At 37.0% G+C, this 15527-nt stretch overlaps 1 protein-coding gene across 4 annotated transcripts in view; it reads right to left on the bottom strand.

The window, feature by feature from the left end:
• Positions 1 to 15527, bottom strand: part of SREK1 (splicing regulatory glutamic acid and lysine rich protein 1) — a 62827-nt gene that overhangs the window by 18164 nt on the left and 29136 nt on the right. For all 4 annotated transcript variants that reach the window (XM_024209372.2, XM_026649125.2, XM_029910958.1 and 1 more), the window contains 5 exons: positions 10365 to 10529; positions 8826 to 9004; positions 8012 to 8142; positions 6764 to 6878; positions 2041 to 2160 (listed from right to left, as the gene is read on the bottom strand). In XM_024209372.2, coding sequence (XP_024065140.2) covers positions 2041 to 2160; positions 6764 to 6878; positions 8012 to 8142; positions 8826 to 9004; positions 10365 to 10529 — 710 coding nt within the window. The remainder of the gene's footprint in view (positions 1 to 2040; positions 2161 to 6763; positions 6879 to 8011; positions 8143 to 8825; positions 9005 to 10364; positions 10530 to 15527) is intronic.

Below are 15527 nucleotides of genomic sequence, written 5' to 3'. Positions count from 1 at the left end.
AGAAAATGTTCCAATCTTTTAGCCACTGAGCTTTTGGAAGCAATTGTTCCATCTTGCAGGATTGGTTGGTTTTGTTTTGGTGATTTTTGTTTACGAGTCAGATGAAATCTGAAGGTTTCTCTTGGCTGTGGGGCTCATTTGGGATGATCCCTCCAAAAAGAGACCCAGTGAAAAGCTTATGTGATTGCATAAATATCTCAAAACAAATACACTGAAATTTCGGGAGAAGTAAGAACTCTGTGACGATAAATGCCAGAAGAGATCACAATAAGAGGAGCCAGTAATAGGTTTGCAAAGCCCAGGATAGCTAGACTGGTTGAGAAAGATTAAGCTGCTTTGGCCACCAGTATGGGACTTACTCTAGGAGGCTCATAAGTGTAGCTAGGGCTCCCTTCAGACAAAGTCCAGCCATGTCCCCACGATCTCTACCTTTCTCCACTAGAACCAGTGTTTGGTCAAAGTTCTTTCCACATAGGCCTTCAGATGATCAAGATCCAGTGGCCAAAGGCTCTTGTGGGGACACCTTTTAAGAGGAGCCTGTGAAGACCACTGCTCCCACCAATGGGACATACCATCCAGAAAGGCTGAACAGGTCAGGAGCAGGGGAGTGCTAATACCCAGTGGCCAGAAGGAGCTAGTCATTGATGGATCAGGCCCAACCAATTCCACCATTGAAGTGCGTTGCTCTCTGACATGCTGGAGGAGGAGTGTGTGTCATGGGGAGAGAAGAGGCCAAATTACCTACAAAAGCAAGTCTGAAGCCCCCCTAAGGTAGAGCAGTGGTTCTCAAACTTCATTGCATCGTGACCCTCCTTCTGACGACAAAAATTACTACACAACCCCAGGGGGGGGACCGAAGACTGAGCCCACCCAAGCCCCACCGCCCCAGGTGGGGGGGGAGGGGGTAAGGGGGGAAGCTGAAGCCCAAGGGCTTCTGCCCTGGGCGGGGGGGGGGCGGGTAACCTTAGCCCCCGGGGCTGGGACTTGGGTCCTGGGCATTGGGGCTTGGGCTTCAGACTTGCTGGGGCCCAAGGCCAACACCAGCCTTGGCGACCCCATTAAAATGGGGTCTTGACCCACTTTGGGGTCCCAACCCACAGTTTGGGAACCCCTGAGATAGAGTATATAGAGATGCTTCTGCCAGATGGAGGCAGGACACTAAAGACCATTTTGGCGCCAAAACTTCTATCCAGTAAGCTGCATTAATGAGTACCTGTTGATGTGGATATTCAATAGTCCATCCCAGAGTGATGGATTGCCTGTGTATGAGAATTATGCTATTGTTCAATAAGATGAAGAATTAGCTTAATGGAATCCTGTAGTTGGCCAAGCCTGATAGTCAAGGGGACTGATCATGAATAACTGGATTTGGATTAGGCTGGTAACAAGTAAATATTTCATAACACAAAGATGAATAGTTTTATTTATAGGAGGGAAAAAAACCACCCCGAAATAACTAGAAAATTGGCAGAGCTAACACACACACACACACACACGGTGGATGTCTGTTTTGTGAATACTTGCTGATTTGCGCCCAAATTCAACCCTAGTCTAAGCCAGTGCAACAACTTTGGAGTGATAGTTTGTGCCCACTTACATCACAGTTGAATTTGTCATGTAGAGTAAAATTTCCAAACTTGGTTGCCTAAGGTCTGGCATTTAACTAAAAACTATCTTTTTTTTCCAATGATGCTGGACAACTGTAGTGACCACTGACTTCAGTGGAAGTTGAGGAAGCTCAGTACCTAAAGTTTAGGGACCCCAGTTTGAAAATTTTAACCATAGTATTTATTTTGCATAGTTTTCTTCTTGGGGAAATAAACATTATTTCAAACACCATGGAAATCTTCACATTTCTACAGCCATGAAACTGATATCACAAAGGTAGGTATAAAATAGAAATAATTTGAAAATTCAAGACAGAATAGCTTAGAAATGAACTTAGAGATTTCATTTTTCACCTGCAGTCTAAATTTTTTAAGGTTTTTCCAGAAGCTATGAACTAGAGAATAACACCAACTGTTAGCAAAGAAAGCTCACCGGGAACGAGAACGACTTCTTGACTTCCGCCTTTCCTTAGACTTGGAACGTTTTTTGGGAGGACTTTTGGATCTACGCCTATCCTTCTGACTAGAGAGTGATCTATTGTGTGATCTACTCCTGCAGCAAACAACATCAGAGAATAAATACTACATTTAACCTTGAGACTTCAGAAAAGAAACAACTGAAAAAATACATAAACCATGGAAATTAAATACATGGTATTTCATCTAATTATTATGCCTAGCCCACAGTGAACTTTTTCACAGTTCTCCAAATTTAAAATTTGATCAGGCTGTCCCACCTCTTTCAAAACAATATACCATTTAAAAAACTCTGTTACTGCAATGTCATAGCAAAGAATTAACACAGAGAAATGTCAGGAAAAGCAGAGTTATGAATCATACAGCAATCGAACCTCCTTGAATATACTGTACAATATTAATGCTTCATATTATCATCCCAACGAGGGTGTGAAGTTTAATACAAAATTAAATTTGCACTAATCAGTCCATGTTGCTGGCATGCAATATAGAAACTACGCCTGCTCAGTTAACATATTTTTACCACAGGAGTAATTACGTATGATTGTGCTATTTGAATTTTACTGTAAGATAAACAATTTAATTTTACAATATACTGCTGTTAAATCTATACCTTTGTATGTATACACAATATGGCTTAGTTACAATATTTTGGATCACCCTATTCCTGTGTGTTTAAATTATTAAATGTAACATTGTATTAATGTTTTCTCTTGCATTTCTTCAATCATTCAATGTGTGGACAGGCAATCTTAATTTTTGCATTTTCTACACCCAGAAAGAATCAACCTCCTATGTAACACAGGCCACAAAATTTCATCTAGCAATTCTTGCATCAAAGTTCCTAACTTCTGGTTCAGTTAGGGCATATCTTTTAGAAAAAATATCCAATCTTGATTTAAAACACATCAAGCAATCGAGAATCCACTATATCCTTAAGTAAGTAGTTCCAATTAAAGGTACCATGATCAATCACCTTGTAACCTTCTCTTGAATAAGCGAACTAGATTGAGCTTTTAAAGTCTCCCAACGTAATGCAGGTTTTCCAGACCTCAAACCATTTTTCTAGCTCTTTTCCAAAGCCTTTCCAATTTGTCAATTTTTTTTTTTAAATAGAGAGATCAGAACATAGTTTTCCAGTACTGGTCTCAGTCTGCATAGGTATAATCATAGAAAAAAAATGGGGTGCAGAAATACAATAGGAAGAATGTTATTCAACATAAAGATCAGTAGAGAGAAGAGACAACCAGGTAGGATTGATTCTAGGTGAATTTCTATCCCCACCCATTTCACACTCCCATCCCTTTTAACACAACTGTATCATTTTGCATGAACAGTATCTATTAGGTAGAATTTTTTCTCCCTTGCATTTGTTCTTTTCTTTTTTAACTTCCTTAACTTTATTTTTCCCTTTCTACCACCATGATTCTTATCTTTTGTCTTTTTCAATATGACTTTTCTATGTTGGGTAAATATTTATCTTTTTTCCGCTCCATTCTCTGTCTTTCTTTTCCTATGTTATTTTGTCTTCTTCCTTCCCTCCTCTTCTTCTATCATTCTTTTCTTCTCTTGTGTTCAACGTTCCCAACCTTTGTATACTTTCTCCACCTTCACCATATTCTGGGACTACTGAACACTTCAAATCTCAGAGTGGGTTCCCCCTCTCCCTTTTTCTTTTTTAAATCTGCACCCTTTCCTTTCCCTCCAAAGTTATCCCAGTATGAGATACAGGATAGGCAATATTCACTCTGGACCAATAACAAATTCAAGGTTCTACATCTGGCACCATCAGGGCTAGAAAAAAGTGCAGTATACACATCCTGATGGACATAGCACTTAATTTTTACAATCCTCTAAAAATTAATTACATTTTCCCCTCCCTCCAAGTCCTGTTCAGTTGGCTCATGGTAATTAAAGCAATTTGGCTTTACAGGTTTAATCTAGCTTGGCTTTCCAGCCTTAGTACTAACATACTTTTAAAAACTCTCTGAAACCTCTCAAGTGGTTTTTCTGTAAAAGATGGCAGATCCAAAACATATGATGGTGTGATATAAAGTTTTAATAGTCCTCATTTTGGATTATCTGCCCAATCTATCTGTGGCTTTGCACTTGGGTATAACATGGCCATCTCAAATCCATGCTAATAAATCCTTTATACCATATCATCATATATTCTCTCTTAGTCTGTATATATGACATTCCAATATAGTGTATGCATTTATTGAATGCCAAATCATAGAAATAAATGCAAATAGATTTATTCCAAAGTGCAGACATTTAAGTAGAAACATGCTTGACTTATTTCTGTATAAACATACTCAGTATTCACTCAGATTGGTGTAGAAAATGACATGCTGTGATATTCTCCACATTATTTTCAATAAATTATAATTTACTGATTTGAACCTTTTTTCTTTTAACTCTGAAAAAAAGTACACCCCGCTCAGAAAACTTTGTACTAGAGCTGGGCAGGAAATGTTTGTTTGTTTTTGTCCCACAAGAATTTTCAAGATTTTGAAAGTTTCCTGTCCCAAATCAGGATGAAAATCTTGAAAATGTTCACAAACCAAAAATCTGGGAGGTTACGGGAGAAGGATTGGTTCAGACAAATTCATTTAATGAATTTTAAAATGCTTTGTTTCAATTTCAAACTTTCGCTTTTCCTTTTTTTTAAACCTATAAATTAACTTCAATTTAAAAATTAAATGTTGTGTCAACCCCAAAAAAGGAACTTTTGTTTAGAAAATGTCAAAATTTCAAGCCTTTCTTTCAAAAAAATTTCAAAACAAAAAATTCATCAACACCTTTCCCATGAACAGTTTAGGATTTGACAAATCAGCATTATCTGACAAAAAAGAAGTTTCATCAAAAAATTCCAGATCAGTTCTACTGAGTTTGATATTTTAGGGACCAATTTTAAGTTGCCTTGCCCCATCTAAACTTACCAAGGAAAGTGGAGGTTGACAGGAAGCACTCATGTTTATTACTGTCTAAATCCTGAGGAACAAAAAGATGCACAAAATGCCAGCACTCCCTGTGTTCTGCAATTCAAGATGCATACTCAAAAGAGGGTATACCGGGGAAAGGTTAGGGTTGTTTTGCCTACAGCTGTGCTTCACATATTAATGTGGAATAGACTGTCAACTAATTCCAGCTCACTTAGAATAAGGCCTCTGTGATTGATGAATTTGAGATGAAAGTAACTCGGGGATGACAAGCCACCAGGAAACAGGGTATGACTGAGGGAGGTTTATTCTGAAAATGCTGTTGACTCTCTGCCAGGATCAGAATGATCTTTTGTTCAATAAGTCCCCAGAACTGACGTCAAAATAAATCCATCATGCTACTATGCAAAGCATTGGATTCAGACATTTATTTACCTGTATCTAATTTTGAAATAGGCAAGTGAGAATTTGGCTCTTAAAGCATAGTCAGTTCTGAGTTATCCATAGACAAAAGAATCTGAAAATTGTAGTGTGTGACATGTAAAGCTTTCCTAAAGAGAAAAAGCTGTCTAGTTATGTGCTGACTGTCCCAAATAGGCATTCAGCAAGTAACTGATTGTAAAAAAATAATTCTTCCATCTTCTAATATCATAGAACACAATCTCTGGTTACACCTACTGGAACAAGCCATAAAACTAAAGCCAACCCTTCAGCGGTTGACAAATCGCTTCTCTTTGGTAGTATATGGATGTGGTGAGTCCCTATGGGTCACCTCATTGCCCACCATGGAGTTCTGGTAGTTGCCACGTGACAGGACAATGCATTAAGGGGCATAACACAACTGCAGATGCAATACTGAGGAAACAACTTAAAAAAAAAAAAAAGTTACTTTACATTCACTTCTATGCTAAATTTCTCTCACTCTTTTGCTATCTGAGGTAGTGGGTACGTAACTTTGATTATCCAAATGGCTATGGGGATATTTCTAAGTTTCAGAGAACAGGAATTCTGATTTCAGGAGACATTTCCAAAATTGAGATAACAAGAGTTTACCCTTGTCTCATTTATGGGTAAAAAAAAGTTTGCAGGTAATTTTTTAAGATTATACAGACAAGTTTTCTTCCACTTTTAGATAACTTGGAATTTAGAACCTAGCCAAATTTTAAACATTGAAAATCAAAACAAATTCTCAGACCAAAATAGTGGGGATTAAGTATGAAAAAATTTAGCCAGAATTGGTGCGGGGGTTTTGTGTCAGAAGCATTTTCAGACTGAGTCCGTTAAGTAACATTTATAATTTTGGGATGCTACGAGTATCATATCAGTAAAAGCTACCAAACCATCGAACAATCCAGGCCATCAACAGGAAAAAAAAAAAAAATCTGACTACATTGTCCACCAGCAAAGCAATTAATTGTATCACATTCTGAAATCCAGACCTTTCAAAATTTAACAAAAAAATCAAAGTACTAAAATGTGAGCATTTTATCTTCGTCTGCTCTAAATCAGTCCTGTATCTTTTCAACACTGTCCAAAAATAGCTTTTCCATGATGATTATCTGGTTTTGGGGAATGAAAATCTGCCCAAACACAGAACGATCTTTTTTTGGTTCAGTCAACAGTATCAGGTAGTTCAATAAATCTCTCCCAGCAGAATTCAAAGACAATCTCAAAAGCTACTGCCATCAAGAAACACAGTGTAATCTCTTAGTGTAAAATGGAAAGTATTCTCACCTGCGTTTTGAGTGTGATCTTTTCCTTCTAGATCGGGATTTTGAACTAGATCTGGACTCTGAACGAGAATGGGAACGAGATCGACCGCCTTTTCTTTCACTGCTCTTTCCAGACTCTGAGAGGAAAAAACCACTTTGCAGTGTAAGCTCAGAACATTTAAAGATCCCAGTTAACAATCTGGCACAAGTGGAATGTACCACATATAGTGCAATGGGCCTACTCTCTGCACATCTTCCTTCTTTGCAAAAATCCTTCAGAAACATCCAAGAAAGTCATTGCATATACTCGTTGAGTGCAGCCATCCTGCAGCAGTACACATAAACCAGATAATTATAAACAGCTAGCTGAGTAAGGAATGGGATTTATGTTGCTGCCACAATGCACAAGATTACAACATGTTCTCTTCTTGGCTTATTCAATTATATAAATTACTTTTTCTGAAAAAAATTAACTTCTGAGAATAGACAAAACTCAGAGAGTAGTAATTTTGAAAACGTGCACAAAAAGTTAAATGACACTCAGCACTTAAAGCACTGTATAAATATTAACTACTTAATCCTCACAACCCTCTGGAGAAGTAAGTAACGGTATGATCCAAAAACCCTGTAGTAAATGGAAAGTTTTCCATTGACTTTGATGGGCAGTGAATCAGGTCCCATCTGATGATACTATGAGTAGTATTAAAGCATTAAAGAAATAACTAGGAAATTTTAGAGTGTTGTGTCTTCCAGTTTTGTACAAGGCAGATAATTATGCAGCATCTAGGTTTGTTAATGATAATGAAACATCTCAAAGGTCTATGAAAAATCTTCATTGTTATCTTAATTACAAGTTTTTTTAAAAAGATAAACCAATTCATATTCTTTAATGACAAGCAGAGGACAACAAAGAATTGATAGAGTGAAAAATGTAATGTCTGTAAAGCACTTTGAATATAAAAAAGCACTAGCATTAAGCATTATTAGGTATTATAATAGTATTGACTTCACAGTTTTAAGCTATTGACAGCATTCATTGAACAATTCTTTGAAAACAAAATATGTCAAAACAAATTTGACAAGAAACCTGGAATCCACTGGCTTGTCACATAAGAAAATAATTTTGATTATTCAACTTTTACCAAAGACAAATACTGCTCATCTTGGGGGAGTCCTTTTCTCTGTCTGAAAATGCTCTATAAATGCATGTCAAGATACACTGTTTGAGATATACTTGTTTCCTCCTAACTAGCGAACATAATGGATTTACCTGGCTCAATAGCTGCCGATATGAAAGACTGGGCTTCCCTTACTCTCTTCATCACTTCTTCCAGCTCCTTGGCAGCAGCTTGTGGAGTCATTTCAGGAGGTTTCACTATTGCATTATTGGAGTGATTTATTCTAAAGTAAGGAACAAACCTAGCTTTAAATTTATGCTCGTGCACACTTTGTTTTAAACTTGATTAAAAAAAAAAAAAAAAATCAAGACAAATATACACTGCACCCTATCCAAAATTAGCGTGTCTATAGATTTTTTCCTTATTATCACCAATACAATCCAAGTATTTACACGTAGTACCTGGTTTTTATTGCCTAAAACCTTTTTTACCTTGAATAAATGCATTAATACACATGGTGATGCCCATATTTGTGTGGCATACAAGCATACTTTCAAACAATACAAGACTAAGAAATTTAACTTTTTTTTTTTTTTAATTATTAAAGGTGAAATTTATATCCTGAAACCTATTCACCACATAAGCACCATATTTAGGGCTTAATTAGAGCTTAGCGCGGGTTATCTACACGGTGATGGATTTCACCCTCAGAGATTAAATATTAATATAGGCTGCTCTGTTCTTCACTATACCTGTATCCAGGGGAAGTCACATTTCACTCTTGAAAGTGTAAAACAACAGGTGTCAAAGGCTACAGAAAGCAGTACCCTGCTAATACAGGCCTTGAAAACTGCTTTGTATGGCAGACCTCCACAGATGAGAGGCATAATTACAGACACATTTATAAAGATACTGAGAAATCTTTCGTTCAGAATTCATTTGGATATTTTCTGTTTAATTTCTTACTTCAGTGGCCTGTCTCCAAACATAACTCCATTAAAGGCAAGAGCACGAGGTACAGAATTTTGGTCTGCAAATTCCACAAAAGCAAACCGTGTTGGTTGTGTCTCATCACCTGCCATTCGCACAAACTTCACTTCTCCAACTTGTTTAAAAAATTCAAGCAGCTGATCTGCTGTTGTAGTCTAGAAAAAGTCAAAAAGCTCAGGTGAAGTAAAATATGTAATGAAAAACACTTATCCAACATACCAGGTAACCTAAGAACTTCAGAGATTAGAAAAAAGATTTCATTAGTCAAAGGCAACGTGAACCAAAACTTTTACATTTCTTTCCTTCCTCCATACAAGTTATTTGGAAACTAGCCAATTTAGAAAAGGGAGGATCACATTTTTTTTCTCCACACATCTAAAAAGTCTGCTTCTATTTAAAATGGTGCCACTAATACAAAGATATTTTGAAAGGGTGATGTTTGGAAATTATACATTATTGAAAAAAAAAAAAGAAAAATGTTTCTGGATCAACCATTTTAACAGAGGTATGTTAATCCAACAAATTAAAATAATCAAGGAAAGGAAAGGTGAAAATGCTTATCCTCCCCCTCCAACTGCCTGTAGAAATGAAGGAAAGGATCATTGCAAGCCCTGAACTCATCATACCTGTGAATAATTAACGTATTTCCATACAGATCTGCTTTTTTCAGGGTAGTTCATTTGAAATAATCAATTAAAAAGCAATTTATTTATATTTCAAATTGAATAATTTCATTTGCGTTACATATACTGATTGAAAGTGCATCAAAATAATATTTTTAATTTTTTTTTAAAATGTTGTTTCTATCTATTCACTCGTCCAGGGTTTTAGAATGGAACTCACCACAGTAGTGACTTTCTACTTAGGTATATTGTTAGGCAAACAAAACAAAAGCCACATTTACTCTTGACTGAGTGGCATTTTCATATTTAAATAACCCTCTGATAAATAATTGGCCATTTAAGGAAGAGGACTTCATTTCCCTGTTATGGATACAGAGGACTTTTCATACTAGATTATACAAGTCCACCAAGACGAGCCTCCTGTGATGGCCAATTATTCATACTTGAGAAAAAGGTAAATTCCTTCCCCACAGTGCACCTACCCTACAGAGCAATGCTGCACATGGATGGGGGGATGACACTAATTCCGTCATAATCCCTGAAGTGATCAGTTTATTTATTCTGATGCAGATCATCATTATTTCAGAATACACAGTGATAAAACCATTAAAATCTGTAGTATTTGTTTCTTTGCAGCAGTGAATTCTACAGGTTCTCTTCTCCCTCTCACCCCACGCCATTTCACAAGCAGCATTCACAACACAACTAATAACCACAAAAGCATCTTCTTTTATTTGTCTGAATTATCTTCTATTATCTTCTATTTTTACCATGTGGAACAAACTCATTATGCACATATGGGTCTTTTTCAAAACTGTTTAAGATTATAAATCACAATGACGTGGGCTAAAAACTACATTTAACATTTCAAATTTGACAAAAAGGACAATACCTGAGAATTCAGATTTCCAACGTAGACTGTTCTCCTAATTTCATCAATTTTGGAAGGATCCACATTTCCCATAATTGGTGGCTGTGGTATTTCTCCAAGTGCTGTAATATTAGGGTCCAGTGCTGCTGCTGGTATAGCTCCCAACGTGCCAAGTGAAACACTAAGCTAAAAAAACAGAACATGATTTATAAACAAATGGGAGATTGTGTGTCCCAGCAAGGCTTTTATCCCAAGTACATCTGAGTAATAAACAAAATACAAATTAGGTACAGAGACAATATTTTTACAGTTAAACCCTCACCTTACAAAAATTCTATCCCCCAAATCGAACCTCTCATATATTAAATGTTCCAAAATTCGGCCACAGTCACCATCTTATTTGAGCTTTTTGGCTAGTGATGCTATAGCATAATCAAACAGAAAGATAATGGCAGAATTCCCCTGCAGAAAATAAAACATGAACATTTATGCCCATGATATTAATAAACATAGAATTAGCATCTAGGGAAAAGGCAACTTTCTACTTTGTGTCTATTGCACCTTCCTAGCATGAGACAATAAACAAGAATTTCATAGCTATGCTGTCAAGAATGACATAATTCCCTCCCAAGTCTTAAATTGTAGAGAAAGAGACCAGATTACATTTTCTTTTGTGAAACACGTGCTTAGATTTGAGTTTTTTCCCTAGATTAATATAAAAATTGACAAATTGGAGGAGGAAAGACTAATATTGCTCAACAACGGAGTTTCTTGTGATTAATGCTTTGGCTGCAATGTTTACAGGGGCCATGGAGAGCCCAATGGGAATAATTAGACACACAGTTCTCCTTAATTTTAAAGGAAAATGAGCATCCAAATCCCCTACATGGCTTTGAAATCTCAGCCTAAAGCTTTTCTAGCTTCGACCCACTGCTAACGTGAAAGCTCAGAGGAGGACCTAAACTGGCTGAGGTCTAAATATTTCTTATTCAGTCCTGGTCCAGAACTACAGAAGCAGCATTAGTCTTGGGGATCAGTGATAGATCTTGTGCAACATCAGAGAGGTAAATGAACACCGTGTACCAGTGGAAAATAGAATTCCATAGATAGTATATAGCAGTTGTTTCTATCCCTAGTAGATTGAGAGAGATTAGGTTTTAAAAATCCAACAATTCAATTAACTATCACGCTTTTCGTTACGTACATACACACAATTGAATTCCAAAGTGATTTTAACAAGTATCTTGACAATTGCTAGATTTTCATATTCCTTATGTTGGTGGAAAACCTGGAATTCTAGCATTCAAACAGCATTATGCAGCAATTCTGTGGACTGTAAAGCACTAGCTGGTAGGCAACAGAGAGGTGGTAAGTAACATGGTACCATTTCCTTCTTATTTCCAATTGCTTCTACATGAGTTCAGGTGTCTAAAAACAAAGACGTGCCAGTCTAGCTACATCCACCAGGGGTTACTGCAACATAAGAAAAAGAGGAGGAGGAAAGTAAAGAGTAATTGATCTCAGGGAATGGAACTGCCATGCACTAGCACGAGAGGTGCAGGGAGCCAGGTGAAAAATGTTCAGGGAACAAAGAAAACAGGCAGGTGGGGAGGAGGACCACCAGGCAGCGTACCTCTGGAAATGGAGGACAAGCCTGCAGGGGAGCAGAGAAATGAACCAAAATGCCCGTAACAAAGAGGAACAGGCAGCAACAAAGCACACGTAGGGAGAGATGATGATCAAGCAAAAGAGAAATACATGTAGCTGACTGGGGGAAAGAGTGGGAAACAGGACAGATGACAGAAAGAAATGAAACAAAGAGCAGGAGATACTTATTTTTTCCAAAACAGACAAAACACTAATTGCTTTAAAAAAAAAAAAAAAAATTAAAGTACCTAAGACTTTCTTAATACTAGCATTCCATGTAAGCATGCTGCACAATTGTATATAGGATTATGACTGGAGAGATGGGAGGAGTTGGTCTACCAGGCACACTCTCCATTAAGATGTAATGTATGCCATGAAAAAGTTGAGAATTTCCTATTATAAAGTATTTAGTCTTATTTCTAGCAGCTCTTCAAGATATCAGCTGCAAAAATCATGCCACAACTCCTGAAGAGGAATAAGTGAGATAGTAATCAGAATAATGTGACTTTTAAAATCTTTTGTATTCTGAGCTGCCAGAACTAAATATCTATTGTTGGAGTACAAAGAATGTTCTTATGATTTCTCAACTACTGCTCCTGAACCAGAGATAAGAAAAAATTTATGTCAATCTCTGGTTCAGACTTCTAGAATTATTTCCAAATCTTTATACGGTATAAACTTCTGTGTTTCTTTTTAAGTAACACAGAAATACTAGTTGATAACTGAAGTTACAAACACAAGTAGTTAAGATCTGCTCCTTTTTCAAAATGCAGGGATGAGGTATTTTCTAAGATCATGTATAAATCACTATTTTCCTAATTCCAGAATGGAAAGTATGAGCGTTAGTTTAAATTTAATGATTCTCCAGTTTTAGGTCACTGGCACCAAATTTCACCCTCTTTCCTCTTCTGCCAGAATGTATTCATTGGCGAACAGCAGCTCACTTTGGCTTGTATTCACTCCTTTTACCTTCTGGAGAATCCATAAAGAATACAGAACTAGGATTTTTCTAAACAAACATCAAATATTGTCAAATGCTTTACACAAGCACAACTGTCAGTCCTTTATCTGGCATTTAAAAGGTCACTATTTTGTGGTTGCAAGGAGCTCAGATTACGTGTAAGTAGTCTCTCGGCCTATTAAAGGCTATTATCAAGTGTCTCGATGTGTTTGGTCTTTTGGCCCCGAGATGAAAGCCTGTTCTGTGTCTCTTGAACTGTGAAGTACAAACATTATCTTTTGATCTAATCTGAACATGCAATGGAAAAATAAATACACTTTTGGGGACTGGAAACCCTTTTCATTTTAGTCTGTAAACTACCAGAGATAAAAATGCTAAGAGTAATGGTCTTCCCTTGTACATGCGTCTGAAAATACCTGAGCGCTATTTACAGCAAATCTGGTTTCCCAAACATGCATTGACAGTATTAAAAACAAATCTTTAAAACTGAAATAACACAACCACCACATTGGTGTTGATGAGAAATTTTCTTAAAATATGTTAAAACATCCACATTTACATCCATCCACCTATAGGGGAATTAAAGTGGATCCAAACCTATTACCGTAATTAATATGCCAGATGGCTCTAAGGCAGGGGTAGCCAAATCCAGACTGCCAGATGCTTTTGAACACACTCCAAAATCTTTTTATTTACTTATTTTTATCATTATTGTTATTATTTTTCTCTGGAGTCTGGACCTTGACTATACCTTGACCAAGAAATTTGGACCCTGACAAAAAACAATTGACTACCCCTGCTCTAAGTGCCTGATCCTGCAAAGTGCTGATCACCCTCAACTCCAATTGGTTCTGGAGGGAAGCCAAGAGCCCCTGCACCAGAAGAGGGCACTCATCATACTACAAAAACGTGACCTAGTGCAACACATTACATCCTTGTCACCAGGAACTCACTATGTACTGGAGAAGGCTATTTCCCAGTGACAGAAACATTAGATGTCTTTGAAGAGAGTTGCAATCCACCACGAAATGCGATACCTCATTTTTTCACTTTATGTCCCTTATTAACATGCAACAGAATGACTGAAACAAAGATTTCACAGATGGTTGTCTACTTGGCCTTTATAAGAATTTGTAAACTGGGGGGAAAAAAATCTCTGACTGAGAAATATTTGCCTTACTTAGACTGAATGACAAGGGAAGATGCTGAATCAAGTTGGAATCCGCAAAGCCTGAAGCAAGGGGTTAGAAGTTTCCTGGTTTTGATAGGTGTGATTATTTTCCTAATCTGCATGTTTTCTAAACAAACTACATCCATCTACCCAAAAGAAAGGTTAGATAAGCTTTTAATTGAATAAGAGAAGTGGAAAAGGCATACAACAGGTTATGCAAGCCAATATCCTCTGGACAAAATTTCTTTACCATCTCACTATCTTCAACTATAAATTAAATTATAAATTATTTTCCTTACAAAAAATAGTCAGTCATTTTCTGCAGCAGCAAAGTGGAATAATGCCTTCACTTTCCAAAATATGGAAGTGATCTCTCATGACAGATGCCATAACATTATGTGGTTAGTAAAATCAGTTGACCAGTTGAGTCCAAGTCTAAGCATTATCTTCTTCACAAAGAACAAAGCAAGTTCCTTGTTATTGAAGAAGTATTTATAACAAATGTCATAACTCCTGATCAGTCTAAGCACCAGGCCTATCATTCTCAGTGCTATAAAAATTAGTATCTGAATTTATTTTAGGCTGCAACAGAGTACTGCTCAATGCGTCTTTTAAATTCTTCCTGAATTACACCTCTACCCAGATATAAAGCGACCCGATATAACACAAATTCGAATATAAGGCGGTAAAGCAGTGCTCCGGGGGGGGGCGGGGGGCTGCGGACTCCGGCAGATCAAAGCAAGTTCGATATAACGCGGTTTCACCTATAACGCTGGAAGAGTTTTTGGCTCCCGAGGACAGCGTTATATCGGGGTAGAGGTGTACTTTAATAACAGAAAATTCTGAGAGTAGAATTGGGCAGAGATTCTAAAAAAATATTTAAAATGCTGAAGGTTGAATATTTTCTCTTGGCTAAAGTCCTAGAGCGCAGATAAACTGAGTAGTTAACTTCTGGAAGATGACTTATAATAAACAGGGGTAATTTCTGCTAGGTGATTAGATTAATCTGGTTCAAAATCCAAACGGTGGATTATTTATGGCTGGAGCAGGGGCATTTATGGGCACAAGGCATTAAAGTGTCAGTAACAACATTTTTGACTAATGAATTTCCCTGGCATGTAAACGAGGATGGGTACTGTTTACAGGAAATTACAAAAGGATTGAACTATTGATCATTTTGCAGGAATTTTGTCTTTTCATTTTAGAAGGAAAATTTTTAAAATACTACAGTGTCCCTTATACAACTACTAGGGTGAGCTGGTGTCATTCTGTGCATATTAGTTTGCAGAAGGTCAGTAGGAATCTATCATGTGTGTCTAACTAGTGGCTTGATGACTACTGCTTCTTTATGAATATTTACATTGTCTACAAGGACTAATAGGGCAGAAATCATCATATTCTAAAA

The sequence above is a fragment of the Terrapene carolina genome, unplaced genomic scaffold, assembly GCF_002925995.2.
Source record: "Terrapene carolina triunguis isolate 2854851 unplaced genomic scaffold, T_m_triunguis-2.0 Scaffold69, whole genome shotgun sequence".
NCBI classification, from domain to species: domain Eukaryota; kingdom Metazoa; phylum Chordata; order Testudines; family Emydidae; genus Terrapene; species Terrapene triunguis.
Note: the sequence above shows the minus strand (reverse complement) of the source record. Positions and strands in the feature narration are given on the sequence as shown.